General features: G+C 38.9%; 1 protein-coding gene across 3 annotated transcripts; it reads right to left on the bottom strand.

Annotated features, from left to right (window-relative positions):
• Positions 1–345: 345 nt before the first annotated feature.
• Positions 346–21,907, bottom strand: col1a1b (collagen, type I, alpha 1b). 3 transcript variants are annotated; one of them, XM_051124048.1, is made up of 51 exons: positions 21,693–21,907; positions 20,307–20,495; positions 19,865–19,890; positions 19,617–19,643; positions 19,067–19,162; positions 18,395–18,460; positions 17,975–18,019; positions 17,740–17,793; positions 17,536–17,589; positions 17,377–17,430; positions 17,161–17,214; positions 16,772–16,825; positions 16,592–16,636; positions 16,449–16,502; positions 16,034–16,078; positions 15,592–15,645; positions 15,269–15,367; positions 14,811–14,855; positions 14,607–14,705; positions 13,984–14,037; positions 13,791–13,898; positions 13,650–13,703; positions 12,475–12,573; positions 12,331–12,384; positions 12,100–12,198; positions 11,941–11,994; positions 11,758–11,811; positions 11,607–11,660; positions 11,440–11,493; positions 11,216–11,260; positions 9,890–9,988; positions 9,701–9,808; positions 9,240–9,347; positions 9,000–9,053; positions 8,275–8,328; positions 8,073–8,180; positions 7,929–7,982; positions 7,224–7,277; positions 6,916–7,077; positions 6,707–6,814; positions 6,191–6,298; positions 6,031–6,084; positions 4,823–4,930; positions 4,370–4,423; positions 4,172–4,279; positions 4,025–4,078; positions 3,801–3,908; positions 3,445–3,721; positions 3,134–3,324; positions 1,781–2,023; positions 346–1,669 (listed from the first exon to the last, which is right to left on the bottom strand). In XM_051124048.1, the coding sequence occupies exons 1-51, from the start codon at positions 21,772–21,774 to the stop codon at positions 1,523–1,525; spliced, it is 4,332 nt and encodes a 1,443-aa protein (XP_050980005.1). In that variant the 5' UTR covers positions 21,775–21,907; the 3' UTR covers positions 346–1,522. The 3 variants fall into 3 exon arrangements, with proteins under 3 accessions (XP_050980005.1, XP_050980006.1, XP_050980007.1); XM_051124049.1 differs by lacking the exons at positions 8,275–8,328; positions 9,000–9,053 and having other exon boundaries at positions 8,073–8,153; XM_051124050.1 differs by lacking the exons at positions 7,929–7,982; positions 8,073–8,180.
• Between the last annotated feature and the right edge of the window lie 1,591 nt (positions 21,908–23,498).

Raw genomic sequence — 23,498 nt, forward strand, 5'->3', positions numbered from 1 at the left:
TGGAAAATTAAAATTTGGTTTGACTAGGGACATTTTTTGCTAGACTGTAATGGAAGAAGAGTCCACTAGGGGCCTCACGTCATCCTTTATAGAATATTCAACAGTATTCAAATTTGCATTGAAGATCTACTGTAGGTCTACTTTTGTTTTAAAATAGATGATTTTTTATTTTTTCCAGATATTTGACCATTCCCTCCCGGTCATCCGCATGCATCCCAAGCACAACCCCCTGGAAATAAAGTAGAAATTAAGATGAAGTTGAGTGAAAGCATTGTGGTTTGTTTAATTCATGCTTAGAGAAAGGCATCGAGGCCATGGCAAGAAGATAACATATCCAGCATCCAGTTGACCACATAAACATGCTTTATTTCAACATCCAAAATAATTAAAAACATCTCGAAATACTATACATGTACAAAATAAGTACAGATCCTTTGTTGGAACCATTGGAGGGTTTATTTCTTCTGTTTTTTTTTTCTCTTTTGCCGCCTCAGTTCAGTTTTTGTGATAAACCTTTCACTGAAAACAAATCAAACAAACGAAAACAAAAATAGAGAAGAGATGTGCATTGCATTTGGAAAGTAGAAATAAAATCTGGAAACGGGGGGAGCGGCATGTACAGACAAAAATAAGACTTCTCTAGAAACGGGAAACGGAAATGAGACGAACTGGCAATCAGTCCATCCACCTAACCTACATCAGATGAAGTGCAAATCTACAGTAACCAACCTATCCAGCTGTTTTACTCTCCTCGCCTGCTGACACTTGGATAAGAGCAATTGCATCACATTGACATCAAGACATTCTGTTGACATTTAGCACCAAAACGGCCCTGCGAGTGACAGTATTAAAAAAAAAAAGAAGAACGCTTTCGTTTTCTGGACACAAACACACACAGGACCCGGAGAGGAAGTAGCACCTTTTCATACCGGTTACTAATCGCTCGCCCTCGTTTTCCCCCCCAAAATCTTCGTACATGCACTTTTTTGTCCTGAGGTAGCCTTTATATCAAGATGACGTTGTACCATTGAGCTAACCCTGTTCCCTGTGTGATGTTTAGTGAGGTTTTCTCACGTTCGCTCGGAAGGAACAAGACACTCGGCTGTCGTTTGTCATATTTATTCAACACCAGAGAATGGTACATTAGCATTTGCTTGTTTCTCATTGTCCTTTTGCAGTGGTCACAAAAACGGCACAAAAAGTCACCAGGTGGTCGTTTCTCTTTGGACTCCGGGGGCGGGGCGTTTTACAAGGATATATATTATTTTCTTGTTGTCAGCTGACGCAAACGATTCTCACTAAGTGTCCATGATGGTGGTGATGCTGGCTGATGTAGTGGTCCTCAATTTGGGTTCGAGAACGTTTCTCGAGATGGGAATCGCACCGTCCTCAGAAAATTCAGGTTTAAGCGCATGGACCGATTGCAGCCGAATGAGAGTTCGGGCTTTTTTTTATGAACAGGAAAAGATTTGAAGATGACTGCTAGAAAAAAAACAGCAAAGTCATGTCCAGATTTTTCTTTTTACAAGAAGCAGACTGGGCCAACTTCTACGCCGAATTCCTGATCGGGAGCACCAATGTCCATAGGAGCGATATCAATGATTGGCAGACGAGATGTTTTCGTTGTCTTATAGTCAATGACTGTCTTGCCCCATGTGCCAGTGTGTGACTGTGGAGAAGAACAAACGAGAAGAAGGTTATTTGAAAGAAGAGCCCTATATAAATGACAGGAATATGGCAGAAAACGATGAAGCAGATGCAAAGATGCCGCGCCGCTCACCGTGCAGCCGTCCTCGCTGACTCTGTATGTGAAGCGGCTGTTGCCCTCCGCTCTGATCTCGATGTCGTTGGAGCCCTGCAGGAGCAGAGCCTTCTTCAGGTTGCCTGAGGCCTCGTCCATGTAGGCGATGCTGTTCTTGCAGTGGTAGGTGATGTTCTGAGAGGCCTCGTTGGACATCAGGCGCATGAAGGTCAGCTGGATGTTAACATCCTCTGGATCAGAGCCATCGCTGCCATACTGGAACTATACGGACGACACAGCAGAACGTTACTTCCTGTGCTCACCGGCGAAGACCATGCCACATTTCTAGACCACACTTTTGTATTTTTATGTTTCAAAGAGAGAAAATCTTTGTCCGTCTTTTTAATTTACTGTTATATTATTTGATTAATTACTACATTTTCCTTTCATATTAAGCCATATTCATACTTCTGAATAATCAAATTGTTAAATAATCAAAATTTGAATTCAATTATTTTTCAATAAAACAAAATGTTTTAATAAAAATCCTACAAATTTACTTTTGAATATATAGACATAAACATGCATTATTGTATACAATAGAATGTATGTTATAAAATGAAAGAAATATTTTAAATTCTGCACTACCTCTAGCTCATTAATCAAAGTTTTACATACTTAACAGTTAACTGACAATTGATTTCTTCATTTTTTTTAAAAATTAAAAATCCAAAAACAATCCATTTAGTGTGGTATTATTTATATTATATTATATTATATTATTTATTTATTTATGACCCTGGACCACAAAACCAGTCATAAGGCTCATGCTACAAATATACCCGTGCTACTTAAGACTGGTTTTGTGGTCACATTTATGGTTTGCTGGAACTAGTTTTAGACTTTTGATGCAACTGAAAATCTATATGTGCACATAAACATGTATTTTAGAGATTGTAATGTATTTCAAAATAAAGTATTTTGAATGCCGAACTATTTCTAAATGTTTTCATAAAATTCACAAAAAACTTCCTACAACATTTATTTATAGTTTGCTGGAACTGGTTTCAGACTTTTATTCTGACTGAATATGTATTTTAAACAATGTAATGAACAAATTTTAGCTTGTGGTCTTTTCTCAGACTGCATCTCTGCGTATCATATAAGATCCTGACCAGGTTTGCCAGGTTTTTACAACAAAACCCACCTAATTGCTACTTAAAACTAGCCCAGTCGCATTTCGAGGGGGATCCCCTGTTAAAAATTTCATTCCAGGGGATAAAATACATGTTTTTGGTTGGGCTTCCCCTGGTAAATTCATATTTCAGGGGCTAACAACCCACGGCAACAGTGTTAAAGTAGCCCAATTTGGCAACACTGGTCCTGACGTACCTGGAAGCCATTGGGCATGGACTCTCCGAACCAGACGTGCTTCTTCTCTCTGATGTTCTTGCTAGTGTACCAGTTCTTCATGGGAATGGTGTTCTGAGATGGGCTGACGCAGGTCTCACCAGTCTCCATGTTGCAGAAGACCTTGATGGCATCCAGAGGAGAGCCCTGGTTGGGATCCACCCAGTAGGAACCTTGCAGAAAACAGTTTCAAATGAATTTCAAAGCTTCAGAATGCATGCATCTAAACACCAGGACTGGCACAAATTTCAAAGCTCGAACAAGTTTCTTGCTTAAAGCGAGTCCACGCTTACCGCTCTTCCATTCGGGGTGGCACATCCTGAGGTCGCGGCACATGCGGGCGGGGTTGGCCTGGGTTCCTTCGGGGCTGCGGATGTTCTCAATCTTCTGGCTCAGAGATTTCAGGGTGGTGTCCACCTCAGCGTCGCGGTCGCGAACGCTAGCGTCGTCGGCTCTGTAGCCTCCGCGCAGAGGATCTGGACCCTTCTCGCCCTGGGGCATGGGAAGGAAGGGCTCGCCGATGCCGGCGGGTCCAGGAGGACCTGGGGGTCCAGGAAGACCAGGAGCACCCTAGTGAAGAGAGAAAAACCACATGAGTACATCCAATAACAGAGATTTAGCAGTAAAACGGTGATGATTTCATACTTACAGCAGGTCCCATTTCTCCAGAGCGACCACGGGGTCCAGGAGGTCCGACGGGTCCAGGCAAACCATTCATACCATCCTTACCAGGGAGGCCATTGGAGCCAGCAGATCCCTATCAGCAGAAAGAAACCGTCAGGAGTGTTAAAACGCATGTGTGCAGAAGCGTGCAGTTTCTCATGTGTGTTTTCATAGACTTGATATAAAATTCATCATCCATGTGTTACTTACACGAGGTCCAGCAGGGCCAGATGGTCCGGCGGGTCCTTGGTCACCATGGGCTCCCTAAAAGCAAGCATCAACAAAACGGGTCAGTTTATACCCTAGCTTGAGGAATCCACTACGATTGTGAGATTTTGGATATTAGGATTGACTTACGGGAGGTCCAGGAACTCCAGCCATTCCAGTGAAGCCACGGTGTCCCTTCATGCCTCTCTCTCCAGCCTCTCCAGCCTCACCCTTGTCTCCACGTGGACCAGCGGGACCCTGCATGTACAGAGACCAGAACGATCAGCCTGCTGATGAACTACTCAAAAATGAACAGCTGAATAACCGATGAAAATGAGAAAGTCATACTTGGGCACCACGAGCACCGGCAGGACCGGAAACACCAGCGGGACCAGCGGGACCCTGGGAGGAAGTGGGAGAACAAACAAACAAACAGGAAAATATTGAACATCCACAGGATCATGCTATGAGATAATTCAGCATAATATGTGTCATGTGTCATCATAGTGCAATAAAATATAGTTGCCAAGGCAATAATTCTCATTATCTTTAAGCTTTCATTTAAGTTCAAGATGAATAAACAAACTAAAAGACTATATGGATGTAAAACACACAACAATTACTAAAACTTTAAAATGAAAATAAAAACAAAATATAGTAGTATAGAATCAATACTAAGCGCTGATATGGTGCCACCTGTTGGCATGGATTATTTGTTCATTTAGATTCAAATATATATATAAAAAAAATGCAAACAGGTGGCCATTCCCTTAGAACATTTTTTTGCATATAAAAACGTACAGCCTCTCCACGATCACCAGTCTTGCCAGATGGACCAACGGGGCCAGGAGCTCCAGGAGCACCAGGGGCGCCAGGAGGACCAGAGTTGCCAGTCTCACCACGATCTCCCTACAGCAAACAGAGGAATGAAGACAAGTGTTCTTTTATACTGGAAGCACTCTCACATATTTACATATATTCAATCATTACATATGGGATAATAAATTAACCCAGATAGGGTTAGTTAATCACTTTTAACTCTTTTTAAAATCTTTATTTATTTAGATTTTTATTAGGTGTCAAAACAAGTACAGTGTACTTGTGTTGAAGTTGCATTGCTTCTTTTTACCTATTGCGGTGGGATACAGGTATGGTTAGGTTTAAGAGTGGTTTAAGAGGTAATTATTGACTACTGACATGTATTTACATGCACATATTTTTATAGACATAGTATAACATAACATGCATGTACACAATTAGTGCACTGTATCAAATTATTAATTTGAAAGTTATTACATAGTATTTTTCTCATTCATTTTGTAATTTAATGCATGCAGCTTTTATGATCTTATTAGTGACCCTGGACCCTGATCTTACAAGGGTAAATTTTATGAAACTGAGATACATCAGCTGTAAGCTGACTAAATAAGCTTTCCACTAATGTATGGTTTGTTAGGATAGGACAATATTGAGAAAATCGCCTTCAAAGTTCTTAGCAATGCATACTACTAATCAAAAATTAAGTTTTGATATATTTACGGTAAGAAATTTACAATATGTTCATGGAACATGATCTTTACTTAATATCCTAATGATTTTTGGCATAAAAGGAAAATCTATAATTCTGACCCATACAATGTGTTTTTGGCTATTGCTATAAGTATACCTGTGATACTTAAGACTGGTTTTGTGCTCCAGGGTCGCAATTGTACTTTGCACTTTTAAAAAAATAATATACAAAACATGTAATACAACATATAATATAATAGTGCATCCCTTGAGTTCACTATTATTATATTGATTATTTTAAATGGTCGTGCAATGAGATAAATTACTTTTTAAAAAGTTCAAATATTTCTATTTTCATTAACTAAACAAAGGTCAAAAGCTACATTGCAAAATTAATAAGAAAACATTGTTTTGGTTGTAGTCGTATTTTTTCATACATATTTATTTATGTATTTTTTAATGAAGGATGCCTAGGTAAGAGTGTGTGTGAGTGCGCTCACCTTTGGTCCAGGTGGACCATCACGGCCAGGAGCGCCATCATGTCCAGCGTTACCCTGCAGAGATGAGTGACATAATGAAAATGACTCCATCACACTGCACAGATTTTGGTAGCTTAAGTCTGGTTCAACGAAACTTTCGAACTCAGTCCAGTTTGCTCACCTCACGTCCAGCCTCACCAGGAGCTCCACCCAGTCCAGGAGGTCCCATGGGTCCAGGAGGTCCACGCTCACCTACAGGCCCAGTGGGTCCCTGCTTTCCTGGCTCTCCCTGAGGTGATGGGCAGATGAATTAGTATTGTGAAGAATGGCAACCGAAGTCAACACTTTGTCTGATTGACCTGCCATCGTACGTTATGATTGCATCACATTTGCTGAATGCAATCCAATGCTTGTTTCATACTAATTTTGATAAGCTAATTGCAAAAATCTGTTTTGCAGCATTTTGTAGCATTTTTGCTTTTGACAACCATTTGACTGCCACAAAGATATGATTTCTGTCTTTTTTTGTGTAATTCTCAGCCTATTTTCTCATGTATCACAGTTTTAGGCCTAATCCTGCTTTCAAGCTCATCAGGAATGCACATTAGGCTAGTAAATGGGCTCAATTCTGATTTAAAGTTGACTTCAACATTGATGTCAATATTTTAAAACGGCAAATATGGATAAAAGCACTTACAGAAGGTCCGGGGAGACCGCCGAAACCTCTCTCTCCTCTTTGTCCGGGAAGACCAACAATACCACGGGCTCCAATAACACCAGGAGGTCCAGGAGAACCAGCGGGACCCTAAAGACCAGACAGCAGAGCGAAGTGAATATTCATTTGCAGCTCACAGAGTCAGTTTGTAGCTGCGGTGATGCAGGTATATTTGTGGCATGATTACTTACAGCAGGGCCGTCGGGACCGACGCTACCCTTCTCTCCGGAGGGTCCTGGGGGTCCGGCGGCACCGGCCTCTCCAGGGCGACCAGCGGGTCCTCTCTCACCACGGGCACCTCTCTGTCCTTCTTTGCCGGCAACACCGGTTGGGCCGGGGGGTCCGCCAGCACCCTGAGGGAAATCAGAAGACATGCAATGAAATTAAATGTTCAGGCTTGTGACAAGAAATTTTGAGTTAATATTTGAATAATATTTCCATTAAGTCCATTAATGTTCACAACATGCTTTAGAGTTGGTTTAGAATGTAGATTACTTACAGAAGGACCTGGGGGTCCGACTCTACCAGCAGCACCAGGGAAACCAGTAGCACCCTATTAAAAAACAAAGACCATTAAACCATAAAACACTGCAGTATTGTACTGGAGAAAGAACATACACTGGCACCAAAAAGTATTGCTACATATTAAAAAATATGACTGTCAGAAATTTACATAAAATATCAAACAAATTTTAATTTTAATTTTTGATAGGGGTTAAATGACTTTACACTGAATAAACAGAAATAAATATAAAAATATAAATATGTATGTATATGTGTGCGTGTTAATTTGCAGAGTTTTAATATATTTTGCAATGACAATTTTGCATTTTAAGTGGCATATTTGTTTAAATATGTTTTGAGTTTCTGAATAAGTCCAGAGTGTTAAACAGAATGAAACATTTAATTAAAAATAAAACCGTAAACAAAATTTAAGTTACTTTTAATTTAAACATTAAAAAATAAAAAACTAAAATAAAAACCCTTGATAAAATTGAAACCCGTGATATAATAGAAACTACATAGGCTTATTAAAAAGAAAACTAAAATTAGGTAAATAAATTCATTAAAAATATAAAAATACAGTGCACCTGATATCAAACAGCTTTGTATTGAACATATAGATAATATGGTTATGACTTTGCATTGTCGAATTTCTTTCTTTCTTCTTTTTTTTAAATGTACTGATAGCATTGACTCTTACAGGAGGTCCAGCACCACCACGAGCACCCTTAGGTCCAGTAGCACCAGCAGGTCCCTGTCAAAGACAACAACAGACTATAAGTGAACAATATTTATATATTTATTTACAGCAGAGTATGTCCAGTGCTGCTGTCGATAATCTTACCTGTGGGCCAGCGGCTCCGACGGGTCCAGCGGGTCCAGGAGCTCCAGCGTCACCCTTGGGTCCGCTGTCACCAGTCTCTCCCTTAGCACCAGGTTGTCCGTTGGCACCCTGCATTGAGAACAGAGGAACTTGAGCTCAGTGGTTGTAAATATCACATGATGGGAACTGATTGACACATGTGGGATGAGACTGATTTACTCACAGGAGGTCCAGCAAAACCAGCAGGTCCGGGAGGACCGACCTCACCACGCTCACCCTGGGAAGACACGACACGAACAGTTATTGCCATTAAATCGCTGTCATATAATTCGAATGCAATCTTCCAAACTCCATTAAAAATAACAACACACTCTAAAATGTAACCGAAACTGAAAACAAAAGTGCTAAAATACTATTTTAGTTTTTCTACTTCAATGTGTTTCTCTAATTCAGTGTGTTAGATGCCCTTTCTTTGTAATTATTTGTGAAATGTACCAGCTATTTCTAATTGAAAATTGATTTAAGAAAATACTAGGTTCAGTTTTCTACTTCAGATAGTGTTGCAGTTTTTAAGTATTTGTGAAATTTACTAGCAATTTATGACTGAAAATTAATTGAACAAAAAGTACTATTTTTAGATTTTCTACTTCAAAATTGAACTATTAATTCAATGTGTTACTTGCTTTTTCTTTGTAATTATTTTATGCAATCGACTAGCAATTTCTGATTGAAAACTGATACAACTAGAAAATACTTTTTCGTCTTTCTACTTTCATGTTTTCATGTTTAATTGAGTTTAACCTGTGAAATCCCACACCATTTTTTCAGTGCAGTTAGAGAGCACTTCTCATTTAGATTATAAAAGTGCAATTGCATGCAATTTAGCATTTATTTTTGGTCTTTATATGCATGTTTCATGAGGTTTTTGATATCATCCTGATAACTTACAGGGGCACCACGAGGACCAGTCAGTCCTGGAGGTCCAATAGCACCAGTCTCTCCCTAAAACACAATCAAATACAACACTGATTTACTGTAGTTCTTTTAGTGACAAAAGCACATAATTCTGCATAAGCTACTGTACATAAAAGTGGGTTTTACTTCAAAACATGCAAATAGAAAAATGATTTGGAGCTAGTTTACAACAGGTAAAGCATAAATATCTTTCAATGCTACTTATCTGTTTACCTTCTCACCAGGAGCACCAGAAGGTCCAGAAGGTCCAGTAGGGCCAGTCAATCCACGCAGACCATCCTTACCAGGAGCTCCATCGGGGCCCTTGGGTCCAGCATCACCCTAAAGAGGAAGGACAACTGTTGTGAACATGCAGCAGGATATGACATCATCACCACTACAGCCCTTGTCAACATCATTTAGATTTGGCGTCCTTGTAAAAAAGAAGTGTGCTTTATCATATTAAATGTGCCCTTAGAGTGTACTTCCAATCTTAGAAGTATATACTTTTTAAAAACTACTTATTGGTGACATAAAAGGTCACTTAAGACAGTACACTTTCATGTTTCTTACACTTTTAAAAAGCATACTTTGTGTAATGTCAAATGTAATGTGGAAGTTTTACATTACAGAACATTTGAAGTTCAATAAACGCTTTAAATGTGAGTGTAAATCAGTGTTGTTGTGAGTCTTACTCTGTCTCCTCTGGCTCCAGGCATACCGCCGGCGCCGCGCTCTCCAGGCATACCCTGCAGTCCAGCGGGACCAACGCCACCAGGGGCTCCTGCAGCACCAGGCTCTCCCTAAACACAGACACAGTTCAGTGTCAGACTTCTCAAATATCACCATTTTGAGGCATAATGATATCGAACTAGGATTCTTACCTTAGCACCATCATTACCAGCAGAGCCAGGAGCTCCACGAGGACCGGTCGGGCCAGCGGGTCCAGGGCTGCCGCGCTCACCGGGGAAACCTCTGTCACCCTGCACGAGACATTCACAAATATCATTCGGATGTATTACAATCTGTACTCTAGAGCAGTGAGGTAGAGTGGGAAGAGGAAAAGCCACTATATTTAAAAGACAGATTAAATACAGATGAAATATGTGTTTTTACACTCACACACGTATATAAATATATATATACACACATATATAAATATATATAATTGTTACATATATATTGTTTCATATTAAATTATATTTAATTTATAATTTCATTTCTAACATTTTCCAAGCAGTAGTAAACATCAAAATACATTTTTTACAAATCGTGTTTTAAGAATAAGAAATGGGGTAAACTGTATCAAATCAAGCAATTAATTAATTGTCTGAATTGTGTAATTTGCACTTTAATTTATTAAATGGCTTTAATAGTAGTATGTTTTTATTTAATGCCATGTCAGCATCTTAAACTCAATAAAATAAATAAAAACCAGCAAACAAACAAATACAAGTTATACTACACAAGATTTTTTACATTAACATGATAAAAATTCGTTTTTTGGCAAAATTATACTAAATAACTCTTTAAGTGCGTTCACTTCATAAAAGAGTTTTCTACATACATTAAAAGCAGGACAATCCAGTAATGTATGTTTGATAGAAAGAGAAATAAATGGCTTTAATGAATAAACCAGACTTTTCTGGTCTCCTAAATTAGTTGGAAAACTAATTCTCAGTGGTTTTGACATAAAAATATACAGATTTTTGCATACATTTTATTAGTGTAAGTGTAAAAAATGTATGACTGGTGTGGTTGGAAATGAGACCAAGTTCATAAAATTGTGAATTACACAATTTATGCAATCATTTAGCGGACTGCTTAATATGATCTTATAGGTCTCCTACAAAATGTACACATGGACAGTTTTTATTCTTAAGATTTGCAAGAATTCTCTATTATCTTGATATTGAGTGAACCATAACAATGCATAACAAATTTGAATAAATAAAAATAAAAGTAGATCAAATAAAGATATCACGCAAAACATTATTTTTTTTTCATCTAAAAAAAGACATTAAAATATATTGTTGTGATAAATGCACATTTTGCTTCTTAAGTAATAATAATAAAAATATTTATTTTTTAAGCATTATAGTATAAAAACAAACTATGAGATTATTCTTAATGGGTGCAGTGGAGTTTGGGTGGCTACTGAGGATGTAGCTCATCTGTGGGTTTTTATATTTTTATAAGGAGATACTCACTCTTGAACCAGAAGGACCAGAAGGACCAGCTTCACCAGGAGCTCCCTGTTGAACAGCAAACATCATAAACAACACAGAAATAAACACTGCACTGAGTAGTGAGTAGTAGGTGAGGGTGGTTTTACACAACATACTGTATGTCATATTGTTTACAATATGTCTGGTTACTTTAAATTAATGTAGACAGAATACGTAACATAATTATGTGCAATAACCGCACTTACCTGGTCACCAGGTTTGCCAGTCTCACCAGTAGCACCCTGAGGACCTGGCAGACCCTGTAAGAGAATAAACATGGATGGCTTAACTTCCCTCAAACGACTAAACCAAAGTTAATCAGGCACTGATCTTAACTCGAACGATGAGGATGTGCACACAGATAAAAACACACCTGGAATCCAGGAGGACCAGCGGATCCCTGCTCTCCCTTCTCTCCAGCTGGGCCCTAAAAGATGACAGACCAGGAAAAAAATCAGCAAGAGTTCACACTGTCGTGGCAGATTTGTATGGTAGCAATCTTTCAGATGTTCAAGCACACATACAGCAGGTCCAGGAGCACCAGGAGCACCAACATCACCATCCTTGCCAGGAGCGCCCTACAGAAACACAGAAACCAGCACTGCATCATGTCTGAAGTTTACACTGTTTTTTAAGAGAGACTAAGTGTTTAAAGAAATGCTCAAAAGCTCATAAGCCGCTTCAAATCTGTGCGATTCGGTACGTACCAAAGCACCGGGAGGTCCAGCAACACCTCTCTCGCCAGCCTTACCAGCCTCACCCTAAGAGGAATACAACAACGTGTAAGAAAAAAATACACTAAAATGCTTTTTACTTTCAAATATGCGCATTCAAATATGATTCATAAATGTATGGGAGTAACCTACATCAGCTCCCTTTGGACCAGGGAATCCCATCACACCAGGGGCACCACGAGATCCAGCAGGTCCAGGGGGTCCGGGACGACCATCTTGTCCAGGTACACCCTATGAGTTAAAGAGAATCATGCACACATTACTTTAATGCAAGATTTAATATCTCATATGAGTCTTATATTGCATGCAAACTAAAACAAAGCTGTGAATTATTAAAAACAAACCAAAAAAAATTCAACTTACAGAAGGTCCAGCTTTGCCATCAGGTCCAGGGCTTCCAGGGGCACCAGTCATACCCTACAACAGTCATCATGTTTGGTTAAAATACAGATTCTTTAGGCGACAAACCAATGGTTTGTTTCTACAAACCATGAACCTATTTCTCACCTTGGATCCGGGCAATCCTGGCTCTCCTGAGCGACCAGACTCTCCGGTGGCTCCTTGAGGTCCCATTGGTCCGTTAGCACCGCGCTCACCAGGGGCGCCCTGAAATGTGATTTACATGGACGACTTTAGTGATTCAGCAACAGAAATACAGCTACAGGACCCTGGACAGCTCCTTCACAATGGAGTAATGACACTACTGCGAGCAGGACTAGACTGAATGCTGTGATCTCAAAAACAATTTATATAAAATACATCAGTTTGGATTTTGATATATGGGTTAAATGTACACTGGGTACACTGTGAGAAGAACGTTTACAGATGTAACCTTCAAACCTATGTAAACCTGGCCCATTAAAAATGCAACGTAATATTTTTACCTAAAATAAGACTATTGGCAACTTCACTACTGACCAATGAAATGAAATCATTAAGATTTAATATGATTTAATTTTTTGACATTTACACAAATCTCTTGCTTTTTTTTTTTTAATCAAAAATAGGGTAAAAACAGATTTTTAAGTCTTAATTTCTTCTTTGTAGCTCTTTAAATCTTGCTTACACCAACCTTTTAAATGGTAATGTATCATAGTTTTCACAAAAAACTGTTTTCAACATTGCTAATAATCAGAAATGAGCAGCAAATCAGCATATATTAGAATGATTTCTGAAGGATCACGTGACTGAAGACTGGAGTAATGATGCTGACAATTCAGCTGCACATCACAGAAATAAATTACAGTTTAACAGATATTCACATAGAAAACAGCAGTTTTACACTGTAATAATATTTCACAATATTAATGTTTTCACTGTATTTTTTGAACAAATGAACGATTCCAAAATGATTTCAAACTTTTGACTGGTTATATAAAGCACATTAATAAGTTAGCAGACAAAACCTTTACTGGGTTGTTCAGAGAGCAAGTTAAGAGTATATTTGAAATGTTCAAAAATCATGTGTTTTATGATGTTATTGTTTTTATTGTGTTTTATTGTGTTAGTTAGCCGTATTGTTTTTAGTTAGTTTGTTTTACTGCAGTTTGACTGAGATTAACTGAAATGCACAATGAAAAAACACATGATTTCTGAAATCTGTTTTTGCAAATGAACTCTTCAAGTACAGTCTAGCTAGATTTACAGCTTTGATTCGTGATGTGCCGGTTCAGTAATCTTACCCCGGGTCCGGGAGCTCCATCACTACCAGGAAGACCACGGTTGCCAGGGGCACCCTTTTGAAAGAAGCAAAAAGACAAAAAATAAGAGCCAAACAGAAAAAAGCATGCCTGAATCAGGCTGAACAGGTAAGTTAAACCTACACGGGCTCCAGGGGGTCCGACAGGTCCAGCACCACCGGGCTCACCACGAGCTCCTCTCTTTCCTTCCTCACCAGAAGGTCCGGCGAGACCCTGGGGTCCAACTGGGCCCTTGGATAGAAAATAGCAACTATTACTATTACAGTGGAGGTTTATGTGAATATTAGGAAATGATCTTTGCTTCAAAGAGACTTACAGGTTCTCCCTTAGGACCGGCATCTCCCTTAGGGCCTTGGAGACCAGGATCACCCTGGAAATGGAGCAGAAAAGATCTGATCTTAGTATGTGATGCTTTATTCTTCAGATTCTTTAATGCAACTAAGGAGTTAATTAAAAAATCCTGTCACACTTTAATCACCCTCATGTGGTTCCAAACCTGTATGCATTTCTTTCTTCAATGAACACACACACAAAAGAAGATACTTTGAAGAATGCTGATAAGCAAACAGTCCCATTTCTTTATCACTTCCATTGTACTTTTTGTCCATGTAAATGGAAATCAATGGGAACCGAAACTGTTAGGTTACCAACATTATCTTTTTTTGTGTAGATACAGGTTTTGAATGACACATGAGTGAGTAAACAATGGGTGAATTTTCATTTTTGGGTGATCTATTCCTTTAAAGTGCATTTGTAAGACAGGAAAGCGGTTCAGTTTCTTGTTTAAAGGCACAAAGACTATTATTTTTGAATTGCTACTACATCACACCTCCTGTAAACTCAATTTCCATTCAACTAAAGGTTGCAAAATGACATCCTGAAAGTACTGAAGTACAACTACACTTTTCACGCATGCATAATAAAATGCAGTGTACGTACGTTGTTTCCCTTGGGGCCAGGAGCACCAGAAGGACCAGGGGGTCCCGCGGGTCCACGGGCACCTGGGAAACCAGGAGCGCCAGCAATACCAGCAGCACCCTACAAAACATCATCGCAAATCAATCAAATCACAGTCTGTTGAGATTAAAACAACAGCATAAAAAAGAGATTGGCGTGAATTATAAATATATCTAAAATACTTACAGGAGATCCTTTGGCACCAGGGGCACCATCAGCACCAGGAGCTCCCTGTGCAATGAGAAAAAGATTCACAGTTAAAGCTAATGATTCTGCACACCTCCTTTGAATTAACCTGTTACATCATTGCCTTTTTATGCATTTACATCAATCTCAAGCTTCCTTTCTTCTTTTATCTCTAAAGTCAAATTTACTTGTATAGTGCTTTTCACAATACTTTTTTTTTCGAAGCAGCTTAATACCTTAATATCTTCATGTCTTACAGTCTAATTTAGTAGATAATATAGATAATATAGTTTGCACATCTCAGCTTTTCTAATAATGACTATACTTTAAATATACCACTATTCTGTTTCTGCTATGCAAGCACAGATGTTTCCTTTAGAAATGTGGATCATTTAAAATGTTTCTGGCAATGAACAGCTGTGTGATTTGAGATGGTGTTTTGTGATGTAAATACTCACAGCAGGACCGGCAGCACCAGCAGGTCCGGGGTTACCAGGCTCACCACGGGCTCCCTGAGGTCCCTCTGAACCACGACCTCCAGCAGGGCCGGTTTCTCCCTACAGAAGACAAAATTTTATTTATGGGAGGCCGACTCCAACTGGTTTCATTTATTCATTTAGATCTGATGTCTATTATGTTGGTATACTGTATGTATAACACAGCGGGCAAGGAACAAATAATTCAAATAATTTTTGCTTTGCTTTTATGAACATGTCAGCTGCAGCTGCACCAATCTATGACCATAAAAACTGAATTATAATTCATTAAGGTGTGTTTGTACCTTAGCACCAGCACCACCAGGGAAACCAGGAGCACCAGCAGGGCCAGTGGGTCCCTAATGAAGGAGAGAAATAATAAGAGAATTAAACACATTATAATAGATAAAAACAATTAACAAGACTCATCCTGCTCTGATCAAAACTGTAGTACAAAAACTAAAACATCACTAATGTCACACCATAAAAGAATAATCCTCACAATTAGCTATAACAACTTAAAATAGTGCTAGAAAAACTTCAACTTCAGATTTCAAGCAGTGGAAACATTTTGAAACACCTATTTTTTAAATCAACTCAACTGCTTGATTTTCACATCTGTCGCTGAGTACTACAGACATTAACTAGTGTTAAGTATCAATATTGAATAGAAATTCTTGAATCTGCAATCCATTATTCTAATAAATGACTGCCATATTACCAGAATGTTGATTTTATGAGACTTACGGGTGGTCCAGCAGCACCAGTGTTGCCATCATTACCGCGGGCGCCCTGCAGAAAACAAGAAAAGATTCTAATCAGCCGTATTTATGAGCCAGTGATGACACCGAATGACGCTCTTGAACGCTGCAGGAAGATTCTGTCTTTGAACAAGTCACTTTCATGTTTGCACTTGCCATTGGCAGACAGATTCAATTAGTTTTGATTATGTTAGGTTTGTGGTGCATTCTCATTTTGACATTTATGCAGGTTTACTTATGGTGAATCAATTTCAGAGTTGCACTGCACTGAATAAGCTGAATGGTACTATAGTAAAAATGTCTGCTTAGAACAGAGGCCGAGGGTGGTTTTCTAGTTTCTAGTGCAGAAGATGAAACAAAGTAGGAGCTTGGGATCAATAAGGCATGGATGTGACACTTACAGCAGGGCCGGGAGGACCAGGGCGACCTCTCTCACCGGGCAAACCACGAGGACCCTGAAAGAAGCAGATGGGAAAATGTGAGAAGAATGACATCATTTTGATGAACTTCACATGGACTTCAAATTCCGTCCGGAGTCACTCACCATGACACCAGCAACACCGCTCTCACCAGGAACACCAGGCTCTCCCTGCGATCAGAGAGGAGACACAATCAACACACGCATATGTGGAATCACATTAGCGAGTTCACATACTAAAATCTGTGAAAAATTATATTTGCATATATGAGAGCATACAAATGAAAGGAAAATGGAAAATCTAACCTTAGGTCCAGCAGGTCCAGTGTCTCCCTTAGCTCCATCTAGACCGGGGAAACCCTGTAAGACGTAACAGGAAACAAAACATTACATTACCACTAAAAATGATATTCTTTCCACACAAATAAAAAACATAGGTGGCCAATATTAATGCAGAAATAGATAAAACATGTAATAAAATGCTAAATAAAATGTATTTTAAATTTATTTTTAATAAATTAATTTGAAGCACAATACAATATGAAAAATAAAAACACATAAAAATGAATAAAATGTATTAATAAATAGATAAATATAAAACTATTTTATAATTAATGTTTGGTAATTAATATTCCTAATTTAATGATTTAAAAATACAATAAAACGGTGGAGTTATGTGCTGCTGTCATACTCACTCTGTGTCCCTTGATGCCGGGGAGTCCAGGGGTTCCTGGGAATCCACGAGCACCCTGTGAAATAAGCAAGGGAATATAATTATGATGATGGAAATAATGAGTGACGTTTAAAATGTTTTCATTCCAGTGAGAAAGCATCACATCTTATTTTACTCTGTGCAGTATGATAACAGCTTGTGCGTATAAGTGATGAAACCACGTATGAGCAAAACGCACCTGAGGCCCAGCGGCACCGCGCTCACCGGGACGACCGGCTTTGCCAGCTTCACCCTGAGGAAGAGCAGGAAAGTTGTGAAGAAGAGGCTCAAAACTGTATTATCTGACTCTGACTCATCTGATGGTCTGATTAAATGCAGCGAGGGAAATTAAACTCACATCCTCTCCATTCTTTCCAGGAGGGCCAGGAGGACCGCGAGAACCCAATGGACCCTGCGAGCAACAACGGCAGAAGAAAAATCACAAACTGCCAGTAAAATATTCCTGTTTTTGATGTAGCATGTTTCTGACTGGTTTCATAATGTCATATTGTGTCACACTGACACCAAACTTCAAAAGTAAAAGGAAGCAGAAGATACTCACAGGAGCACCGGGCTCACCAGGCTCGCCTGGGGGGCCAGTGAATCCCTGAGGGCCCTGTGAAAAATACAGATAAATACAGTTATATATCAGACACTGCATGTGTGATAGACCACATGAGGTTTATAGAAAATAAGAAATAAAACAAATAACTGTCTAAAAAGAATTGGCTATTTATTTGTTCTAACAAATCAACAATGTTTTGCAGTGTATGGTAAAATACTAGAAACAGACGTACAGGTGAACCTGGAGGTCCAGCGGAGCCACGGGGACCCATGGGGCCCTAAAAGCAAGAAAACACTACGTTAGAATAGAGAAAGAACAAATATAGACATTAAAAACCAGCATAAAACAAGTATAGTACTCAGTATATACTATATCATGCAAGCTGTGAAGATGCATTAAATACACTAGTTTTTGAATGAAAGATCCAGGGTGGTTGATCACAGATATAATGCAGGTAAATACATAATAAAAGTGAGTTATAATAAACGAGATGTACACAAAAGTGCTGAATATTTGCTGTTTAAATGTGAGGGGTCACTGAGGGCAGATTGCACGTGGCCCATTTTGTTTTACAAAATGCGTTTCTGTCTATTCAGTGTGAGTTCATAAAGGAAACTAGGAAGACAGATTATTAAATGAGAAGCTGACTTACAGGTGGTCCGGGGAGAGCAGGGCCGCTGGATTTCTCACTGCCGTAAGCCATCTGGGAAAGGAAAGACTGTGGGGGACGACAAAAACGAAAGAGTGAGGATTTGAGGTTTGTTCTGTGATCATTTTCATTGAATCATTTACTACTGAACTACTAAAGATGACTACTAAAGACTGAAGATAATCGACTCTAAGCTAATGCACATGCTATGAAATCACCTTCGTGACATGCCACATACACCTAAGTTCTGCCAAACCCTTGAAATGCAGCAGATTTTGCTTTTATAGAGCGCATTTCATTCCTGGCAACCCACAATCCTCAATGGTGGGAATGACAGGAGCTGTTCACTCAAGCTGGTACTGAACTACAGAAAAATAGAGGCTACATGCACCTCTTGTCCAGTTTAATCTGAAATTATCTGTAATTATTTTTATGAGTAATTATTTTATTATTTTAAATTGTTTTATTATAACTTTTTATTTCTGTTTTAATTATTTTATTTTTATTTCTTTTTTGAATTCCAAATAAATGGAGAAGCAGAACATAACATGAAGACTACAGAATGATTTATGTTTCTGAATACGGGCCATCTTGACAAGATTCTCTCAGATTTAATCTTGATGACATCACAAATGCAGATTCACAGTTTTATAAGATCAAAATCGGGCTGCTTACTCCGCCACCGAGGCCAGAGGTTCCAGGAGGACCAGGAGGTCCAGGGAGTCCGTTCTCTCCAGGAATACCGTCTCTGCCGGGAGGCCCTGGAGGACCCTGTCAGACAAACAGCGGAAATCCATGAGCGCCACACAATCACATCAGGAAAGCTGCACTATCTTTGCAAACTCCACACGCTGATCTATTTAAATGCAATCCGCAGAAATGCAATGCTCTGGTACACAACGTATGCCACATAAAGACTAAAACTGTAATATGTGAGACCAAACAAAACTTTAATCTGCAACTTCTCTCTTGTTAAGTTCACAGAGGTCAAAGGTCAGAGGGCCAAATAGAGGTCAGCAGGTTAAAAGCCTCCAGTGTCCTATAAATCACCCTAATTATTTCCATGTGCAACAGACTTTCATATCAATGCAAATTTGAAAACAAATGTGAAATTGGTCTTTTTTCAGTTGTACTAGACTAAGCCAGATGATACAAAACTAGAAAAATATAAATGAGTACAATGATAATGATAAGCAGCTTGTTCAAAAAGAAATAATGTACTCACTGGGTCTCCAGGTGGACCAACAGGACCCTAAAAATTAAAAAATGAGAAATATTAAGATACAAGTGTGAAATGTATATTTATATATGGTTTGATAAAAGTAACTGAAGTGATTAATAAATAACTCACTTTATTATATATAATAATTGAAGTTAAATAAACACACATGTATTAAACAATAACATATAAGTATATATACACACATATAATGTGAGGTGCATTAGAAAAAATCTAAATAAATTCACACTAACCACATCTGGAGGTGTAGGTTCAGGTTCTATGGAATACAATACAAATATGTTTCAGAATCTTAAAGCAGATCAAGTAAATCAAGCAGAGGTATATATAAGCTCAGAGGACTGATTCAGAAGCTACTTTCATTAATACGGTTGCATTGGTGCATTCATTACTATATATTCATATTTGAATGCACAGGGGCAAAATGCAGTATCTGAAAGTGCTTCAACATTTCAGCCAAAAAGCAAAAACATCCTTAATCCCTCAGTCCCATGTAAAAGCATCAGAGGTGACAGAGAATCCACATGTTTGCGCTTCTCAGGTCTCCGACATGACATCAGGCCAATGAGAGCTATTTCCCAGAGCGTGTGGTTAAGCGTTTGCACGCTTGAGGGCGACAGAGCTAGCGTGACCTCAAGGTGTACAGTATGACTGGAGCAAAGGTGGAGAGTGTACCGTCGGGGCAGATGGGGCAGCATTCTCCGTCGGGAATCTCTGGATTGGCACAGTCTGATGTATCCTCGCAGATCACCTCGTCGCACATGACCGTCCCGCTGTCGCAGACGCAGATCTGGCAGGGCTCGGGTTTCCATACATCCTTGTCGTTGTAATTCTGACCGTCCAATGTGCAGCTACCGAATGAGACTGCGAGGACAACAAACGTGAATTAGCACAGTAGAGTCATCACTGAGCTAGTCAAACGAACGGTGGGAATGATTCGAGGGGCCCACAGGTCCAACGGGGCCACAGTGATTTAAAAATGTTCATTGTAAAAGACTAAAGACACAGAAATCCTAGATGTGAACTGCCAACTAAACTAAATTAATTTAAACTAACTAAATGCTGGGAAATGGTCCTATCAGAAGTTTAAACTGACCATTTAAGTGCTTTCTGGTGACAAAAAAAAATAAGGCTTTTTATCATCTGAAGACAAAATAAGAACAATTATGATAGAGCTTCACTCTTGCATATGCAAAAAGTATTAAACTAAACAGTAAAGATGATTGCAACCCACTACAATCAGGCATACGGATCTGATGATATGCTATATTCATTATTTACTTACTTTTTAATTCATATTTTATAAAAAGTAATTAAACGAAGCTAAAGATGGCCTAATGGGGCGTGGTGCACACTGATGATGAGCATGAAGGAAAGGCCTGCATCCTCTCATCATGTTTCAGAGCCGCGCAGTACATAAATCCACCGCTTGGTGGCGCAACAGGCTTGCAAAAGCACAGTCACGCCCCGATCATTCCTAATTAATGTACGCACAATTGAAATGAAAACCAGAGGTTTTCCCTATCAAACAGAATGCTTTTTGCTTTTGCAGTTCTAAAAGGCTAAATTCTGTTGTTACATTTTAGCAGCCTTGTAAGCTGAAATTGTCAAAACTTCTATTACGCTAAATCAGTGTAATCCAAAGATAAGCGTTCAGATCCACTTATTACAAAGTATGAGAAGAGAACGAGAGGACACGTGACATTTAAACCACTGTCGTTCTCTCTTTCTCTCATCCGTGTCGCGTTTTTCCTTCAGCGCATCCTTCGCTTCAGGACGGTCTTAAAGAACATGTATGTGCACGCGCGCCGCAAACAAGCGCTCGGGGACGCAACAGAATTCCTAGTGCGCAGGCAGGATGGAAAAATTACAATTTCTAGAAGATTTAAAAAATGCTGCTGAGGATAAAAAGGTGGTTTTTTCCTCCTCAAGTCATTCCCGACAATTTTAGGTGGCAGGTCACTTGTAAGCAAGACAGCTGCAAATCCCCCTGTTGACTTCTCCAATCTCCTGAGTCAAGCATCAGTGCATCAAAAGCAGGAGTAAAAATCATATACTCACTATCATCCTCTCCTTGTCCTCTCACAACGAGGACCGCTGCGGCGAGCAGCAGCCCTAACCGGATATCCACAAAGCTGAACATGTCTAAATATTAGACATGTAGACTCTTTGAGGCAAGGAGAATCCTGTTTTTGTCCTCGATCATACACGTAGGGTCCGGTCTGTGTAACTCCAATCCAGACCCTAGCAGAAACTCCCTACTGCCTAAACAAATGTTTGACCCTGGCTTTTATATGCCAAAGTTTTGGGGAGGTGCTGAGTGCGCAAGATATCTGCTGCATGTTCAAGTCGAAGCGAGTCCCTCCTTCAGCCAAGACGAAGGGCCGCCTTCGAACATGTCAAACTATTTGGAGTCCTCATTACAACGTGGACATTTTCAAACATGGAGAAGAAGTGTGTCAGGGATGATGTCGCCATGAAAAGGAGCCCAGTTGTGTTTTGTCAGGTCCCGTTAGTGGATGGGATCATTTCATCGCTTTTTCTTACTAATAAGCATTTGTTTTAGCTGCCAAACGATGATCATATTCTGTAGTTTCATTATATGACTTGAGTTTCATTTCATTGAAATGATGGTTTGAGAGACATTGATGGAGTGAGAATGCAATGAAGCATTAGAAAGAAGGGCTTTTGCTTTTTCTAAATGTCCAAACACGGAAGTCCAGTCATCATTTATTCGTCCTCATGTCATTCCAAACTTTTAGGGAACGCAAAAAAGTAGTAGATGTTTTGAAAAATGTCTGTTTTCATTGTGAAAGTCAACTTGTTTTGGATCCCATTTTATGTGTGCATTCCACACATAAAAAGGAAGTGATTAAGTGAGTAAATGATGACAAAAAGTTCGTTTTTGAGTGAACGTGCCCTTAAACATCACATGTGTTCACACAGTGAAAATCAACCTGTTTTGGACTTGAACGTGCGTCAAGTTCATCTTCTGCATTTCACAGATATAAGAAAGTCATTAAGCAAGCAAATGATGACAAATTGTCATTTTTGGGTGAAATATTCCTTAGGCCATATAGGCCTAACTGGACCTTTCTGGATTGAAGTTTATTTGCTACACAATTTCAAGTATAAAATACATTTTCATATTAGTCCATTATGGTAAAGAATCTCAGAAAGATGATGAATAATAATAATAAGTTAATAACCAAGACTTTTTTATTTATTCGTTTTTAATAATAGTCTCAGGATTATAATTGTTATTAAAAAAAGATAATAAAACTTTTTCATTACTTGAAAAAATATATTTAATTTTAATCTATTATTATTTTTTTTTTTACATTTTAATTTTTGCTACTAACCAAGGTAACATTCTCAAGTTGAAGTACTAAAACAATTGAAAAATAAACTGAAACTTAAAAGCTACATATACATAAAAAATACAAACACAAAAAGTTACTAAAACTTCAACTAAAATTAAAATGTAAACAAACTGTTTGTCCTCTTCACAGAGGCTTCCCTTAACAGCAGTACACAAACAGCACAGCTAGTGCCATAGTTGTTATAAAATGATGTTTAATGTTATAGCCATAGACCGAACAACATAACATGAATATTTGTGCAAATGTCCACCGCATGCCTGAACATATGAGCAAAGCTGAGAGCCATTAGCTTATCCATATGCAACATGTTAAGCAGGGAAAAGACAGAGACAAACAGAGAGCGAGTGAGAGTGAGAGAGAGACAGAAGAACATCTGGCATCATATCAAACCATACTCATTGCTCTGTGGACACGTTGCAACTTCAAGAGCCATGGCCCTGTCTGACCTCCTTTCTTTATGTTTAAACATTTACTGCATGCTCAC

Source organism: Labeo rohita, chromosome 12 (assembly GCF_022985175.1).
Source record: "Labeo rohita strain BAU-BD-2019 chromosome 12, IGBB_LRoh.1.0, whole genome shotgun sequence".
Lineage (NCBI taxonomy): Eukaryota > Metazoa > Chordata > Actinopteri > Cypriniformes > Cyprinidae > Labeo > Labeo rohita.